An 18,798-nucleotide genomic window follows, 5' to 3' on the forward strand; every position below is an offset into this window, starting at 1 on the left:
TGTGAGAGAGAGAGAGAGAGAGAGAGAGAGAGAGAGAGAGAGAAATGATAAAGACTTATCTTTCCTTCCATCAATCATAAAATATATTTAAAAGGGTTGTTGGGTTTGGTTTGGTTTTAAACCTAGTTCTTCCCTTAATATTCAGAGATCTTCAAAGATACATCAGTCTAAAAAAGAGAAATGAATGACAGAAGGATTACTGATCTAGTACTAAGAAAGCTTCCTGCAATATTTATATTTACACTCACCCACCCTTTTCCATCATTATCCTCCATTCAAATAATCTCCCCTCTAAATCCCTTCTAAGTCTTAAGTCACCAGCCTGAATGAAACTCTACCTTAAGGAGCAACACTCTGTGAAGTACATCAACAATATAATACTTCACATAATGTGAAAAGCGTCAGTTTTTCCAGACAGTAGAAAGTCAAATATGAGAGAAGAGGCAAACCATTTAATAAGTGCCATACAAAGAATTAACCTAGCCATTTATTTCTGTAAACAACAGCACCCAATGAACCCCTACCCCTGCCTTTCTTCTTTTTTGCCAATGAGTTAGTTGCTTAGGAAGCAAATGGTGGCAAAGGAAGCCATGTTGACAATTTTTATCCTTTCTCTGGGAGTAAATGCACTTTGCACCTACCTATACCCTGAGGTAGTTTTCAAAATCCTATTCACCAAAGGGTATACTACTTCCTTGAAAGGTTCTGGAAATCATGTTCACATTAGCTTAATAAAACAAATAAAACAAGATGATATCTTGTTCAAAAAAGTTTATGCTGAGATCAAGTTAATAAAAAGGCTAAAGTTTACTATTCAAAAAGAAAAACTGCATGTTTTCAAAGACCTATTATCATTTTTTGGTTATTAAAATCCTCCTCTCAAAATCTCTTTCAAAAGAGCTTCAAGAACTACAAGCATATGAAAGCCCCCAAATGGAGAAACACATGCATAAGATCATAGGAGACTTTTAATAATAGATCTAATTTATGACCATTGTCTTGATTTACAAAATTAGGATTTTGTAGATCCTCTTTTTCCTCAGTACAAAGGCTGAAGTTGACAAAGGTAGCACTTTCACTATCTTTCTCAAAAAAGGGTAGCATAAGAAAAGCAAGAGTCAAATTCTACATTGGCAATCAGTGCTATATACTGGAAGCTCAACTTTTTCCCATTCACATCAAGCAATCCATTTTTGAAGTTTATGAACAGGATACTTTAATACTTTGAATAGGAATTGAGAATAAAATGTGTTAAGACAGGTACTGAAGCAAAGCAATATATGCAAACAAATTTAGAACAGAAAGCATGCCTGCATTCCAGTTCTCATCCAAATACTTGCTTTAGTTCTTTTGGTTAAAAGATCCACATTATGACAATTCCAGACAAACAGCTCCTCCAGATTTTCTCCTCTTTACCCTCAGGACACACTCAAGGGAATACAGGAGTTGACTTCATTTCCAACTTCAAAAGCCAGGTTGCCATAAAGGGAAAGTGCCTTCCCTCTCAATGCCTGGAATTTCTTGGAATTTCCAGGCCTTCCTTTTATTTATAGGCCCTCTTAAATACAAAATCCCAAGTCAAAAGACAGGGAGAGGGAAAAGAAGGGGTAAAATGAGGACGTCAAGCAGCAGCAATGAAGCCTCTTACAAAATGAAGAAAAGTGTGGGGGAGGAGGGGAGATGACTAATGAGGAGGGGGGGAAGAAGAAGAATCCTCTCACAAATTGAAGTAGAAACACTCCCCCCCCCCATGCTAAGGCACTATTCTTCTGAAATATGTTCAAAGCAAGACATTTTCTTTAGTGCCCATCTTCCTTTAAAAAAAAATAAAGGAAATCCTCAGAATCTTTAAGCCATGGACAAGGATTTAGTCCCTGAAGTATTGTTCCTGCTCTGTCATTAGAATACTGTAGCCAGGTCTTTCAATCCCAAGAATTGCACTGAATTAGATCATCTTTCTCTGATCACCTCCCCCTACAGGCTGTTCTGAGCATGCTCAGCTCAGCCTTGCACTGCCATTTCATAACTGCATTGTTTACAGACACACAGTGACCTGCCATTTTTTGACAGTAAAATAGAAGCTAGCATTTGCAACACTAATGTTTCTCACAGTCACAATTAATATAATACAGGCCTGTTCAAACCAAGTTCTTTCTTTATAAGGCCACACTGAATAGCCTTACAATAAAAATTCAAAACTAGGAACATAATTAAAATCCTGATGGGCAAATTCTGCTGCTGAGAATGAACCGGAGGGTTGTTTTATGTTAAAATCTAACCATGAAATAACCAAGTTCCACAAAAGGCAACAATAAGCCAATTCTTGGGGGACCTACAGGGAAAGGAAGATACAGTATTCACCATTTGTACTTTCCTGGGCAGGTCAGCCAGCATAAATAGCTCAGATGTCATCTAGAAATGCTCTATTCAATCTTGATATTTTTCTAAAATATTGTTTAAGACGGAAGTCTGATCTAGAGGTGGGGGGGCTCAGAGAGAAGTCACTACTTGATAATTTTTCCTTAAATGCAAATTGAAAGATTTAGATACGTAAAGAAATCAGAAAGCCTAAGCAATAAAAATTCCCAAGAATTATAAGCATTATCTCTGTTATAATGCCAAGCTCCTAGAAAGAAATATCTACATTTGCTGCCTGTATTGCCTAATCACTCATTCTCTATCCCCTGCGATCTGCTTCCAACCCCTCAAATAAAACTGCTCTATAAGGTTAACAGACATCTTTTAAAAACTTCTTGATCCAAAAGCCTTTTCTCAGCCTTCCTCCTTGCCTTCTGGAATGATTTTCATACTGCTGATCACCCTCTTCTTTCTGGGTATTCTTTCTTCCCTTGGCTTCTCTGATTCTCCTGGTTATCTTCCTGTCTATTCCTTTTCTTAGTTCCTTTACTGGATAAACTCATCATCTATGTCTTTCTTAGCCTAGGGCTCATTCTGGTTGCTTTTCTTTCTATATACTTTCTGAGATTATATAAACTCCCATGGGTGCAAGTATCAGATATGAAGACGACTCCCAAATCAATCAATCTATCTATCTATCTATCCAACACTAATCTCTCCTGAAAAACAATGATATCTCCTTCTAGAGGAAGGAATCTCAAACAACAAGACATAGGAAAAAGAATGCTGGATATGCAGTCAATTGACAGGTTCAAATCTGGACTGTCACTTACTACTACCTTTGGGGCTTTAGATAAGTCACTTAACCTCACCAGGCCTCATTTCCTCATCTGTATATTGAAGAGTTTGGACTAGATGGCCTCTAAATTCTCCAACTCTAAATCTATGATCCTACATCCAAAAAAATAACTCATTATCTCTTCCTACCCTAAACCTTTCACAGAAATTTCCTATTTCTGGTGAGAGCACTTGGGTTCATAACCTCAAGAGTCACCCTTGACTCTTCCCTCCCACTTTCATATTCAACCAGTTGCCAAATCTAGCTAACTGTGGTTCTATAACATCTTTACATCTCTGCCCTTCTCTCCATTCATATGGTCAGTACCCTGATGCAGCAGCTCTCATTTACACTGTGTCTATATGAATAAAGTCACCAAAAAAACGATCTCCCTAAAGTTCACATCTCACCATTTCACTCCCATGACCCTAAATGTAATGCCTACAAGATAAAATACAAACTCCTTAACCAGGCACTTACAGCTCTCCATAAATAACCCCTACTTACCTTTACAATCTTATATTATACTACTACATTTTGCGAATCCTACATATTCTAGGTAAAAAGACAAATTCTCTGAACATCATCTCTGTACATTCATACAAAATTTTCCAAATGCCTAAAATATATACCTCCTTCATCTATGCCTCTCACAGAATCACTGTCATTATTTTCCTTCAAAGGTGAGCTAAGAAGCTATCCTCTCTGTGAAGCCTTTTCTTAAAAGCATCCCTTGCCCCCCACAAGGAATTATATACCATTCTCCCTTGTATGTAAGATCCTCAAGGATAGAAGAGTATTTCCTTTAAAAAAAAAAAAAAAAAGACCTTGCATGTAGTTCATTAATCAATATTTGTGGAGTCTTTGTTGAACTGAATTATATTCTGGCTAAGACTTTCAACTGAACCATCCTCCTCTGTCTGATGAATACACATTACAGGCTACAGCTACTTCTACAAGAGTAAATCTGGATTCAAAGTACTTAATGCATTAAAAAATCCCCAAATCTACTACTTATAGTATGCAGATGTAGAGCAAGAATGGACATCAAAGAACATCTAGTGCAACTCCATTATTTTTCACATGTGAAAACTAAAGTCCCAAAAAGTTTAAGTGACATGACCATAGTCACATAGGCATTAAGCATCCACTTCCATTTCTAGGGGAAAATAGTTACATACAACATTTTAAACCTAGCAGCTTGTCTTCTCAAGTCTCCTTCCCCATCCTACTTCAGTTTTTTTTGCAAAAGAGAATAGAAAATGTAAAGAAGAAAAATACAAGGGTTAAAAAAGCTTTAAGTTTGGCTCTTGGACTATCAAAAATTTGCCTGTCATCACTTCATTTTCCCTTCAATTCTATTATCCCACAATGTACAATGACATCCCAAAGTTCACTATGACTGAAGCCTATCTTCCCATCACCTTAGTCCACAGACCTCCATTTAAATGAGTCACTGGAATCAAATGTGATCCTTAGCTACCACAAACCTGGACTCTAATAAAGTTGGATCTCTCTGGAAAAAAAGGCAAGTAAGCAACCTACAGCTAGAAGCATTTTAAGTTTCAATAGAAAATTAATCTTGGTCAAAAAATCTAGTTCTTCCAGCTTCCAAGGGAATAAGACGCTATAGAAGAAAAAAGTCAAGTAACCAATTATAATCTTATAAAACCACAAAAAGAAAAATCTTATAAAAGAAGAGTTATATATACTAGTTCAATGCTGAATTTAAATACAAAATTTCCTTCTGAAGCAGTCTATAAAGGATCACTAAATGGAATGTTCAACACACAGCTATGCTTAATAATATGAAAATTGGCAACAATGCAGTGCTGTAATATAAATATAGACATTAGGTCTATATTTATATTATCTATTTCAATCAAGATACAACTAATATTACCCATATATCCAAGGCTTCATCTAAGTATATCTATTATTATCCTTGGAAAGAATAAATATCGTAGTGTAAGCAAATAAAAAATCTTGATACAGTTTTAAGATCTGTACACTTTAATAACGGCTTGTGGCAATTACAAGAGGCAAAGTAAACTTTCTTCTTCTGGCTCACAGACCAAATTGGTCAGCCCTAAGACACATTTGCTGCAGAATCTAAAATGAAGATACACTGTACATAGTTATGTAATGGATACTCCTATATTTGCTTTTAAGTACTCTACATAATTGTTTTCCTCAGATCTATAACTTCAGTTTTGCAGAAATTAGTCGAGAAATCTGGGCTCAAATCCCAGTCCTACCATTTACCTATGTCCACTTGAGGTCAGTTTTGGGGCCTCAGTTTCTCACCAGTAAAATTAAGGGGGTTTAGATATATGACATTTAAGGCCCTTTTCTGCCCCTAAAACCAGTGATTCTTTGATTCTATAAGTCTTTATAAAGATCCAATATTAATTTTTCAACAAAATGGTCACTGTCTGCCCTGCTGATTCTTACAAAATCTAAGTCCTTTTTAAAATATAGCCTTATTGTATCATTCCAGATTTTATATAATGTAAGATTCCTCATAGACTCTTAAGTGTATATAAGAATTTTACAAATGACCTATTTCAACCACCTATTTTATATATAAGAACTGAGTCCCCTAAAAGATTAAGTGACTTGCCCTGGACACTCTGCTAGTTAGTGACAAGTTCACAGCTCTTTCATACGACATCTCATAGTCGACTACTACAGTGTCTTTTTACACAAAGTCCTAGTATCAATAAACAGAGCTAACAGGTTCACTTGTAATGGTCATCCTTGAACCTGTGGTTTCACAGTAATGGGGAAAAACTCCCAATATTGAAAGTCTCCAAAGATACATGATCACAATTCTCCTAAGATATATATATATATATATATATATATAAATAAAATACATCATGATATAGATAAACAGTGAGCTTAGACAGAAATACATGTGCTCTAAAAATTACAGGACAAATTGTTGATACGAAATTAAGATGGTCTTGATACAATCTATAATGGTAACATTTACAACTTTTTAAAGATAAATCCTTAGCAATGCTAAATGAATTTATAAGTAATTATTTCAAAAGACAGGAAAGAAAGTAGTAGGAAATCATTTTAATCAGAACTCTTTAATTCTGCCACATGGCCTCTGGCAATGCAAGAAAGAAAGACATGTCAATGGTTAAATTGTTCTCTACAAACAGACTGTCAGCTATGACAAGATTCACCAACTAATCAACCCCATTCCATCCTCCCATCAGTTCAGAAGCCAACTTGTAGACTTGTTTGACATAAACCAAGGCTATAAGCCAAGGCTATCACAGGGCTCAAGGATAGCAGGTAATATCTATTTGTATGGCCTAGAATCTTTATGGAAACACCACAATTCAACCACTGTGATTTTTAAAGTTTTTACCATGACAATAAAGATATAATCTGCAAATACATCTGTATATTTAAGATATATTTCTCATTCTTGGTTAATATTTTAAAATACATATAAACAACTTACAGCTTTCTCTACCACAATGTCATTGTATCAAATTAAAGGGAAGAGATGAGGAAACTCTTGGATTTGTTTATTTTTTCATTTCAAGTTGGGAAAATTACACAGTCAAAACTGTACACAGACTAGTGACCTAATATAGAGAGCCCAAGTAGGTAAATGTCACTCCAATAGTCATCTCCTTCAAAAGAAGCCTTAAATGTGACTTACCGAGATACCAGTTTATAACAGGAACACTGCTGTCCTGCTACATACCACTACCTTGCACATGGCCAAGAAAGGGGGCAAAAGAATCCAACCATGATTACCTCCCTCTCCCCTTAAAGGTTTTCCACCTCTGATCAAAATGTTGTGGGAATGACCTGAGAGAGGAGGCTATTTTTGACAGATGGAACATGGATACAAGCCACTGTACCTGCAGGCATCTGTCGTCTTCTTTTGATGAAGACTCAAAGAGTTGCATATTCCAGATCCTCATGAACAGTGATTCAGTTTCTGCTCATGTGATAAAAGCTCCCTCTACAGAGTGAGCATGCCCAGTGGAGACCATTTCACTGTTCACTCCAGGCTGCAGCCATTTCACAGAGAACTTGCAGGCTTAGGGGCTTCCATTGGTACAGCTATTATTTCATGCATCACAACACTTTTCCTTTTACCCTGGTCCCTCTACTCCTCCACTGACAGAAAAAAAAAACAATTTGTAAATAATAACAATGCCAAGCACCAAACTTCTGCAACCTCAAAACATCCTCTTAAGCCACACAATATGTTCTCTCAGAGTTCTCCAAGAGTTAGCCCTTGCCTACTAAAGATGATCATTTCAAATAACGCTGAAAATGACTCACACCAAAGGACAGATACAGCAGTTAATGATCTGCAGGCCAATAAAGACTAGGTAGCATATATACAAGTCAACAAATTAATTTGCATTATAAAAAATTAGTCTGAGATTAGATATACTAAGACTACAGTTAGGAACAAAGGGTTTCAGGGTTGGAATGAACTTTGGAGATCACCAAGACCAACATGATCACTGTGCAGACGAAGAAAAAAGTCTGGGAAAGTTAAAGGTACATATGTAACATATACTGGATCTGAATCCAGATTTTTCCATTTCAAATCCATGCTGCTAGGTTAGGGAATTTTAAATGTAATATGTTCTTAAATAACTGAAACTTACTACATTCTACAATAATAATTACTGATAGCCAGGAAAGGAGACCTAACTGACCTTGGACATTTGTAAGTACTACAGCATAAATGAGGAATTTTCAATTCCAATTTCTCTCAGTCTTTGTTCAGTCAAAGAATAAAACAAAAACTCTTTGCAACCTTAATTTGATTTGCTAAAACTCTCACTAAAAAATTCCAAAGGACATTCTTATGCATGGATTGGCTAGATTCAATTCAAGTAAGAGGAATGAAATATTTAGAACAAAAAAAGCAGGTGGGGTTTAATTTGCATTTTGCTTTAAGGTTATTTCTTGGGGGGGAGGGTCTCCTTCCATAAAAGGGAAAAACCATTTCAGTGTACAATGTATTTCATAAATTTAAAAATATTAACAAACCTCACCAAATAAGATCCAATCATTAGTCTTCCTCAAAATCTGCAGTATATATGCTAGGTGAATAAGAAAATGGTATAGCTTTTAAAAAAGTATTATGAATTAGAAATCTATAATAAGCTTAAAAGAAAAACTGATTTGTGTAACAAGGTCTAAATTTCCAGATCAAGGTCTGAAAGGGCAGCAAAACAAGATCCCCTTTTCTTCTTACAACATTTTTGAAAATATGATGGCTTACAATTTTACCAACACGAACTAGAAACAAATAATTTCTAACGGCCAATAAATAGTCTATTTGACCATCTTTTTCATGCATACGTACCAGGTACGAACTTTGTTAAAACAGCACCCTTCCATATGTTGCATCAATAATAACAACAATGTCATTTTCTCTTGGGTTCAAACAAGTTTTATCACTATAAGATAAAAATGTTCAGACCCATATTGGTAATTTAGAGGCAGAGAACAGTAAAGAAGCAGGAAAGTATATATATTTTAAAAAAAAAATCTTGGAATACCAAGATAAAGAAAAACATAAGCTTATTTCTAAAAATGTCATTCTATTAGTAGAATAAATTATTCTGTAAATTCTATAACTGCCATAAAAAATAGTAAGCAAATCCTGGTTAATTTCTGCAAAAATACTTTAAAAACTAGTGACCAAAAAAAAAAATAGCATTCATCCTAAGGCATTAAATATAATGCAAATAATCTAGAAAGAAAATGACTGGCCTAGACTTACTAGCCATATTCTTTGTTCACAATGAAATGCAAGCATTATTATTACCATTCAAAGCCAATAATATTTTTATCAGTAACATTCTTAAAAAAAAACTACAGGTGAAAATATCATTAGAGATTTTAATCAGTTTCAAAATCTCAAGCCTTATCTTCAAACAATATTACCAGCATATCAGGATCTAAAACATAATAAGAGAGTGGCAAAGCAAAACCAGCTTGCATTCAACTGAATTTGCCCAAACCACTTTGTTCCTTATACTAATAAGCAAGTGTCCAAAAGTTACAAATAATTTGGGTAAAGAATACTATGCTACACAAAATAACAATACCCTACAGCTCAAGAAGGAAGGGGGTAGGGGGTGAAAAATTCCTTTGCAATGAATATGTAGAATAGTTCAAAGTTGTACTACATCAATCAGTAAAATTATATTAACATGAAATTTAAAAACACATGCAGACACACACAGCTCTTGAATTCTGCTGTATTCCCAACAAAATCAACTTGTAGTTTTATCAAAACTCATTCTTAAACTAAGATTCTGGGTTGCATACTGTTATGGTACTTAAATTTTCTGGAGGGTCAAATAATTCTTGCTGTTTCTTTGGACAACACATGAACAATTTTGCTGTAGACCACATGACCTAGCTCCCTCTACAGGTTCAAATGACATTGTCAGTTTTCTTTCTCAAAGAGGAGACCATTTCATCACGGTAGTAGAAACTGCAGCCATTTCATAGCTAGGACATAGAAACAAACACCTCCCTACATGGCTCCTTGAAAAACCTCAAAAGAAATTTTGTTTTTCCCACATTCTAAGCATTGAGACAGAGTCCAAAGCAAAATATTACTGATATTTCAGGCATAAAGGTAGGTGAGAAACTTAACTCTTCAATGACCCCTTACCTAGAACTAAAGCAAACAATCAAAGCCATTTTGGAAAGGAGCTGAAGTGAATTTTACTAATGGTTTTTTGGTTGCTAATAATTTAAATAACTTAAGAATTAAAAACAGCTTTCTGCACTCAGATGAACATATTGAGGTGGTTACTCCTGAATATAGCCTGTGTCTTCCTGTCCTCCAAAAGAATTTCTAGTGAGTCATTTGGCTGTTGAAGAACTATGTCATTTATCTGTTTTCAAGTGTTATCTGTATAGTCTGTAAACTATAATATCATTTAAACTCCTGACTCAGAAAGATACTAAGTGTTTGAAGGTGCTTTCAGCATTTCCCAGTGAAGAAAAGAACATCACACACACACACACACAAACTTTTGTGGGGGTCAGGACAAAGAATGTACTTTGTGAATTGGGTTTTTATGTAATCACATTGTTTGTAGAATTTTCAGATCTCTTAGTGAAGGAGAAAGGGGATTATTTACCTTTTTAAAAATGGCTAATCTTTGTTTTCAGTAGAATTCATAACTAAATTGCTTTTGCCTTTCACAGGCAGTAGTACTTCTGTCCATCAGATAATTTCCTTCATCTGACAAGATATTTAAATGGCAGAGGTAACAGCTCTCAAGAAATAGAAGCCACCTCCTTATACAGGAAAGACTAGCATATGGAATGTATTTGGGGACCTTCACTGAATTTTTAAATATGCAAACGCAAAGATAGCTCACACACACAAATTGTCAGTAGGGATGAGTAAAGAGAATGACACATTTCATCAATTCTCTTTGACAGAACTACACTTCCTGGCAGGAATTTTAAAAAGGGGGGGGGGGGGGAAGAATAACCTGGAGATCCTAAATTTAGAATTCTGGCATCCAATACGGCCTGGAATAAGCTTCTGATAGGATATAAAACAAATTTCATTTAGGGGGCTAGGATTTTTTAGAAAACCTACTGTGTGCAACAGATTAAAGAAATCCTTTTGAGCTTTAAATTCCTATAAATTCTAAATGTGAAAGTCCTGATGCTAAGAACAGAAGCATAGACAGACATAGCTAAAAAGAGTATCAGCAGAAATGTTTGTTGCATTCAAGGCTCATTTTGGAGCTGATCAATGTACCAGGCATGAATTTGTTAGCTCCTTGAAAATCCTAAAATTAAATATTATTCCATCACTATATATGTTAAATTTAAATTTTTTTCATCAAGACTTCCTCCAATCAGTATAACATCTGAAATAAGAAATTAAGATTACTCAATCTAAGACCAGTAAATATAAATATATATTCTATATGTACATATGTGCATATACATATGACCATAGGGTATATTTTACAATAGTCAATTTTTTTTAAATCAGTAAACCAAAGGGGGAAGGCGAGGTAATTGGCTAAAATGATTTTAATCTTGGGGAGGGGTCCCTCAAAAAAGGATTTAAGAGGCAAATCTGCTAACTACCTCTTTCTTGTCTGTTCTGTTCCGTTCCATTGCTTCCAACAATGCCACATCTACCCTTTTCAAATACTGACAGACCAAAAAATTATTTTTGAAAAATTTCTGCATTCATATTGCATATCATTCACTTTTGGTATTTATCAAAATGAATGTAACACAATGATACTTAAACATGTTGCCCAGAACTTAAAAAAATACCTGGCACATAGTAAGTACTTAATAAATGCTTGTTAACTGATTTATGGGCAAAGGTTAGCGTCCTGTTAATAGAGCAAGGCAAAAATATTCCCAAACCTCTGTGAAACTTGTCAAAAAAAAAAGGAAAGTCCTAACAGTAACTATTTCACTTTAATAAATAAATATGAAAAATATACCTGTTTTAAGTAAATAATGTGTACCTTCTAAAAGCAAAACTTAAATCTATGGCTTGTTTGTAATGTATTAAATAAACATGATATATATAAAAGGAATTTAAATGCAGTACATTATAATGATAATACTGATTAAAAAATAAAACACGACCTAGGAAAAACTCATGTTTACAATGAATAAATCTGCAAAGAAAATTATCTAACACTAATACCAGTATATAAGTCTGTGGAAAATAAGCCACTAAATTCTACAAGTTCAGTAACAGGAAATTTTTTTAACAACTACTTGATAAATAAAACTAAGAGATATGCTAAAAATACAATATTCCTTCCCCATTCTGAGAAATAACTAATCAGGGAAATAGCAAACAGAACTAAATAGATAGCACACAGGGATATATTTTGTTCTCATTTTCACTTTTGCATTAAAAAGGCCAAGAAAGTTCATTATGAACAAATAAATTACCATACCACCACTAAACTCAATTCTCCCCCTGCAAAACTCACCATATGCTACTGTACACTTTCCTCAACTGCTTCCTCAGTTCTGCCAGAGTTAAACAAAACCTTATATCCTGGCTCTACTCCAAGTTCCTACTGTCAAACAACTGCCACAAGGTGTTCACTGCTACACAGTATTTCAAGTTATTTCAGTCCATATTCAATAAACCTAAAAAAGTAAAAGATATTTAGCAAGGCACTTGGGACAATAAGATAAAGTAAGACCCTGGCCTTAAATAACTAATAATCTAGTAATATGGGTGAAAATATTTGAGAATAAATAACTATGGTACAAAGCAAAATACGACAGAAAAAAAAAGGAAAGATCTAAAGTACAATTAGGAATCTGAGAAGGAAAAGATCATTTCCATACAATCAGCAAATTCATATACGCTGATCACTAAGTTAAGAACTGATGATACATAAAAGGGGGTTAAATTGCTATCATTCTAATACAGGAGACAAGTACATAAACAAGAATATGCCAGATATATACCAAGTTGATACAAGGTAACCTGGACAGGATAACACTAGCAGCTGTAAGGACTGAGAAAGAAAGGACTTCTGAAGAAAGTGGCTTCTGAGCTAATTCTTAAAAGAAGCCAGGAATTTGAAGAAATACAGATGAGTGAGGAGAGTATTACAGTAATGTGAACAGCCTGTATAAAAGCATGGAGAAGAAGAATCATCATCATGTGTGAAGAGCAGCAAGTAAACCAGTAAAACATGGAGACAACTGATATGAAAGAAGACAGGGAAAATAGGAAGGCTCCTCATTGGGAAGAGCTTTAAATATCAGAAAGAGATGTTTATAACTGTATCTTATCCACAAGATAATAGGAAACTACTGGAATTTAATGGAGGGAGGAATTATGGAAAGAGACATGAGCAAACTTAAACTTAATGAAAATATCTTGGGCAGCTGATTAGAGAGGGTGGATGATAATAAGAAGAGCTTTGAAGGCAGGCAAAACAATTAAAAAATTATTTCAATAATCCAGGACAGTAGCAGCTATATGAGTGGAGAGAAAGGGACCTATATAAGAGATGTTGGGAAAGTAGAAATGACACAAATTGACAATTAGACTGGGTATGTAGAAAGAATGAGAGTGAGACACTAAGGATGAGAATGACGCTGAATTCCTGAAAGGATGTAGTACCTTCAACAAAAATAGAGAAGTTCAGAAGAAGAGGAAGCTGACAGGGAAAGATAGTTAGTTCTGTTTTGGACATGTTGAGTTTGAGATGATTACATGACATACAACTACATGACATACAGTTCAACATTTCCAAAAGACATCTGGTGATACAAGACTGGAGCTTAATAAAGAAAACAGGTTTGGGGAAAGAGAGAGACAAAGAGAAGTCTATGTGTGTGTATTATATGTCTGCGTGTATCTGGAAATCATCTCCATGGAGATAATAAATGAACTCATGGTAGCTGACAGGTCACAAAGAGCTAACAAAGAGACTAAGATGAAGGTTCAGAGGAAAACCAAGAAGTAGTAATGTCATAAAAACCATCAGAAGAGAGTGTATCCAGAAGAGAGTGATCAACATTGTCAGATGCTTGAGAGAGGGCAAGGATGGGGATTTAAGGCCATTAGATTTGGCAATTTAAAAAAGACCAATGGAAATGTAGGAGAGTAGTTTCAGTTAAATGATGAAATTCAAAAGTCAAGTTGCAGAGGGTTTGGAATTAACTAAGAGATGGAAAAAAAAGCACATAGTGTAGATAGTTATCACAAATAATATAGTCAAGGAGAGATGATATGTGGGATTGTAGGGAGAAGAGATAGTTGGTTAAGTAAGGATTTTTTAAGGAAGTAGGAGAGGGTGGCCAGGTAGAGCAGTGAGTAAGAGCACCGGCCCCGGAGTCAGGAGACCCGGGATTGGTTCTGGCCTCAGATACATAGTACCCACACAAAATAAGTGGCCGTGTAATCTTGAGTAAGTTACTTAACCCCAATTGCTTTAAAAAAAAAAAAAAAAAAGGAAGGAGGAGAGATGGTTTTGTTTGTAAGTGATAGGAAAAACAGCCAGTAGACAGGGAAAGAATGAAGATAAGAGACAGGGGGAATGATGGTGGGGATAATCTCATGGAGAAAATTGGAGAGGACGGTGCAGGCAGAGTGCAGTGAGTTGGCAAGGCACCTCTTCATCTGAGACCAGGGAGAATATAGTGAGGGAAGATGTTTGAGTGATATGAAACGAGAAAGAAAAAGAGGATCTCTTACATAGCAAATGACTTCCACTGTAGGTGGGGAGAAGTATAAGGTGAAATTCCTAAGCAAAGAAACCAAGGGGAAAAGTTGAGAAGGAATAGAATGCTTGATAAAAAATGAGGAATTGGGAATAATTTCCTTGGAGAATGGGATAGTGACTCAATCTGGGAAGAACAGAATGATTGCCTTACTGCAGCAAGTACCTACTAAAGATTTGTTGTTGCTTATGCTGGTGTTGGTGTTAGTGTTAATTCATGCCTGACTCTTCAAGACCCCATGGACCACATCATGTTAATACCATCCATGGAGTTTTCTTGACAAAGTTACTAGAATGGCTTCCATTTCCTTCTCCAGTGAATTAAGGCAAACAGAAGTTAAATTGCTTGCCCAGGGTCATACAATTAGTAATTATCTGAGGCCAGATGTGAACTTAGATCTTCCGGACTCCAAGAATAGCTAGGTGGCAGTATGGATAGAGTGCCAGGTCTGGAGTCAGGAAGCCTCATCTTCCTCAGTTCAAATCTAGCCTCAATACACTTAGTAGCTCTGTGACCCTGGGAAAGTTATTTAACTCTGTTTGACTCAGTTTCCTCATCTGTAAAATGAGCAGAAGGAAACAGCAAACCACTCCAATATCTTTACCACAAAAACCATAGAGTCACAAAGAATCACACATTACTGAAATGACTGAACAACTTCCTGACTCCATGCCCAGTGCTCTATCCACTGAGTCATCAAGCTGCTTCCTCCAGGTAACATGGGAAAATATAAATGTTTGGTGAATAAAATCATAGTGGTTTCATAATATCTTCTAGGTCAATAGTAGAATGTGACTGGCTGGAAGGTGTATCCAGGGTTGGTGTTCAGCAAGGTACAGATAACAAAGGATAAGAGGATGAGGGACTTTAGAAAAGAGGATGGTATAAAGTTGAATTGATTCACCGTGGAGTCAATATGAAGAAAAGAGGCACATGTTGCCATTGTAGGGGGTGATGGCCTAAGAAAGAATTAAGAGGTAAAGAGACTGGAGGTCCTAATGAGAACAAAGAACAAAAGATTTACAAGTCAGAAGAAAAGATGGAATGATAAAAGATTATGATATGATCAGATAAAGGAATTTTGTAGTTCACCAATATGGAAGTGGAACATGTGTGTAATGATAAAATCAAGGATATGACTGACCATCTCTGTGTATAGCTGAGGTGACATATTGGAGAGGGACATGGAAATTGAATAGACTGAGGAATTTTGTCTCAGTTTACTCATTTTTTTATCTTTATTAATTTGTTCGTTTACTTTTGAGTTTACAAGATTCGGTTCCCCAGTTCTTTGAGTTTCAAGTTTTCTTCCTCTCCCCCCCCCCCCCATAGCGGCATACAGTCAGGTATAGGATCTGCAGATATTTTCACATTAGACATTGGTCAGGTTATAGAGAAGGATAGTATCAGATAGAATGAACAATGGGATAGAGGAAACAAAACCAAACAAGAAAAAGAAAGAGAGCAGGTAATTTGCTTCAATCTGCATTCAAACTCTGTTCTTTCTAGTTCTTTCTCTGAATCTAGACATCTCTCTCCATCATGAGTCTTCTGGAGTTTACATATAGCCCTGCATTTCTGAGAAGTTGGTTGTCACACATATGTTGTATATGTAATTATGTACAGATTTTTCCTGGTTCTGCTCTTCTCACTCAGCATCAGTGAAGATAGGATATTTAATGAAGCATCAGTAAATATTTTGAAGTCCACAAGTATGAAAGTAGTAAGTGAGATAGGAAAAAAAAAAGTGTGGGACAAAGCACTAAACTCAATGAGAAAGGAAGGATAATTAACGTCTCACTAGATAAATATATAGCTACCACAATCTGGATCGGATGATACATTTGTATGGAATGAAACTCAAAGGAAAAGAGGTTGCTTAATGATAGTGAAAAAGAGGGAGTCCAGAAGGGGTAACTGGTAGTAAGTACTATTAGGAAAAGTGAGCAATATAAAATACAGTCACAATTTCATATGGAATCATCCTTTTGGGTGCTGTTGTATGTATGGAAATACTCCCCTTTTTTGGGTCTGTAAGGTTAAATTTTTAAAAAGACTTTTTAAAAATTATTTTTATAAGGCATGGCTCTCAGAGAGAGAAGAGGAGGGACACAGGAGCAATTTGGATGATATAAAAATCAAACATATAAATTAGCGTGTATTTTTTTTAATTTTCAAGAGAAAAGGACCATTCTGGTTCCCTCTCCTTGACCAGTAAATATCAGAGATGATGAGCTAAAGTGCAACTAGTACCAGAAAAGTTGGCAAAAGGAAGTAATGTCATCAAAAGGGAACTAGATGTCAGTGACTGGTTGCAGTGGGATGAGAAAGGAAAAGGTTTAAGATGGAATTATGTTTGTTAGTTATGGAGCAAGAATTCTAAAGAGTACAGTAGAAGGGGTATATAGTTCTAAAGTGGTATTTTGAGGGGACTGAGTTAAGGTTGATGAGAGTAAAGGAGCAGATAGCTGAAGATGAGTAAAAAAGTTTGTACATTTGCATTTGGGGTTTCAGAATCATTACAACGGGAGAAGATAAATGAGTTCTATTTTAGACATGTATAGTTTCAGGTGCCTATGGGAAATTCAATTCAAAATGTCCAATAACAAGTATTTAGTAAAATGGGCCTGAAACTCAAAAGAGAGACTAGGATGGATAAAAATCTACAAGTCTTTGCCCTAGAAATGATAATTGAATCCACAAGAGCTAATAAATGAATGATTATTGATTACCTGGATATTGACAAGATATATTTGAAGTCACTGACTAGGAGTTTCCACAACCAGTCTTTGTTAAACAAATGGTGCCTGAGTCTTTAGAAAGGGAAGCAGTGATCCCTAAGTGCCAGTATGAAGTAATTAATAAGTCATGCTTCTTTGTTGGGTTTTTGCTCTTCTTTCGTCAAATGCATCATTACTGATAACATCAATGGCATTATGAGGCTGTCTGTTGTCCCAAGTACCTCATTAATGGTTCCAGAGAGGCTTCTTGCCAAGCACCATAGCAATGTTTATGATATTAACCAAGGCAGACCTTTCCATGGTGCTTCAATAATTATTTGCTTCTTTCTGTCCCAGGGAAGTTCTTTCAGACTTAGATTATCTAGGCTAAGATGTACCACCTCATTCTGGGCCTATCCTTAGCCCTTTCTAGTCACCTGTGCCAATCATACTCGTAGACAAACCAAGGACCCATTTGGGGGTTATCTTGTGTTTCGAACCCAAAATATGTCCTTGGTTTGTCTACGAGTATGACTGGCAAGGGTGAATTTAAAGGGACTCATGTAGTAGATTCCTTTTCCTTTAATATACTCCAACATTTGGGCGGCTAGGTGGCGCAGTAAGAGCGCTGGCCCAGAGTCAGGAGTGGGATCTGTTCCAGCCTCAGATACTTCACACCCACATAAAAAAAAAAACTGGCCTTGTAACCTTGAGCAAGTTATTTAACCCCAATTGCTTAAAAAAAAATAATATACTCCAATACAAATTCAGATATCCTAGAGGTCAGATCAGTGCCTGAATGACAGAATCATAGAATCTCAATGTGGAAAAAGAAATCAGAAATCACCTAATTCAATCAATCAATCAAGGTGGCTAGGTGACACAATGAATAGAGCATTGGCCCTGGAGTAAGGAGGACCTGAGTTCAAATACAGCCTCAAACACTTAACACTTACTAGCCATGTGACCTTGTGCAAGTCACTTAACCCCAACTGCCCTACCCCTCCAAAAAAAAAGCAATCAACAAACATTTATTAAGTTACTATGTGCCCATCATTGTGCCTAGCCACAGCTAAGGATACCGCCCCCCCCCCAAAAAAAACACCAAAGAAGTAAAAAGCAGTCCCTGTCCTCATAGAGCTTACAATCTAATTCAATCTCTACCTGAAGTAGAAATCCAGTCTTCAACTTGGCAAGTGGTAACCCTGACCTTGAAGACCTTCAAGGACAAGAAATTCACTGGCTCTATTAAGCTGTTCATTCCATTGCTGATAACTCTAGTTGTTAAAAAAGCTGTTGCACTTATTCATGTATTTCTTCATTCTTTCAATATTAAATAACTTGTTAAAGTATCTATAATGTATATCTGTTAGCAGATGTAAGAGATGAAATCAGATAATTAAGATTTCCATTCTCCTCATAGAGGTGACAAAATGACCCAAGAGTGAGAAAACTGCACATCTCTGGCCTTCTCCATAAGGCCCAGAAACCATTTCAATCTGAAAGATCATTGCATCTCTAGATCTCATCTCAGAAGTACACTGTAGTCCCGGGGAGAGTCTCTCTGTCTCTCTGTCTCTCTCTCTCTCTCTCTGTCTCTCTCTCTCTCTCTCT

General features: G+C 35.9%; 1 protein-coding gene across 14 annotated transcripts in view; it reads right to left on the bottom strand.

The window, feature by feature from the left end:
- EHMT1 (euchromatic histone lysine methyltransferase 1) overlaps nucleotides 1–18,798 on the bottom strand; it is a 430,700-nt gene that overhangs the window by 200,949 nt on the left and 210,953 nt on the right. For 2 of the 14 annotated variants that reach the window (XM_069072709.1, XM_069072707.1), the window contains exon 1: nucleotides 7,090–7,351. The exons of 9 other annotated variants lie outside the window; for them this stretch is intronic. In XM_069072709.1, the coding sequence (XP_068928810.1) occupies nucleotides 7,090–7,152 (63 nt within the window). In that variant the 5' untranslated portion in view covers nucleotides 7,153–7,351. Of the gene's footprint in view, nucleotides 1–7,089; nucleotides 7,352–18,798 lie in introns of those variants that run through there. 3 more of the 14 variants (XM_069072708.1, XM_069072717.1, XM_069072719.1) reach the window with 2 other exon arrangements.

Source organism: Petaurus breviceps, unplaced genomic scaffold (genome assembly GCF_028583685.1).
Source record: "Petaurus breviceps papuanus isolate PSGF00001 unplaced genomic scaffold, PetGlider_PUasm1.0 90847, whole genome shotgun sequence".
Classification (NCBI taxonomy): Eukaryota; Metazoa; Chordata; class Mammalia; order Diprotodontia; family Petauridae; genus Petaurus; species Petaurus breviceps.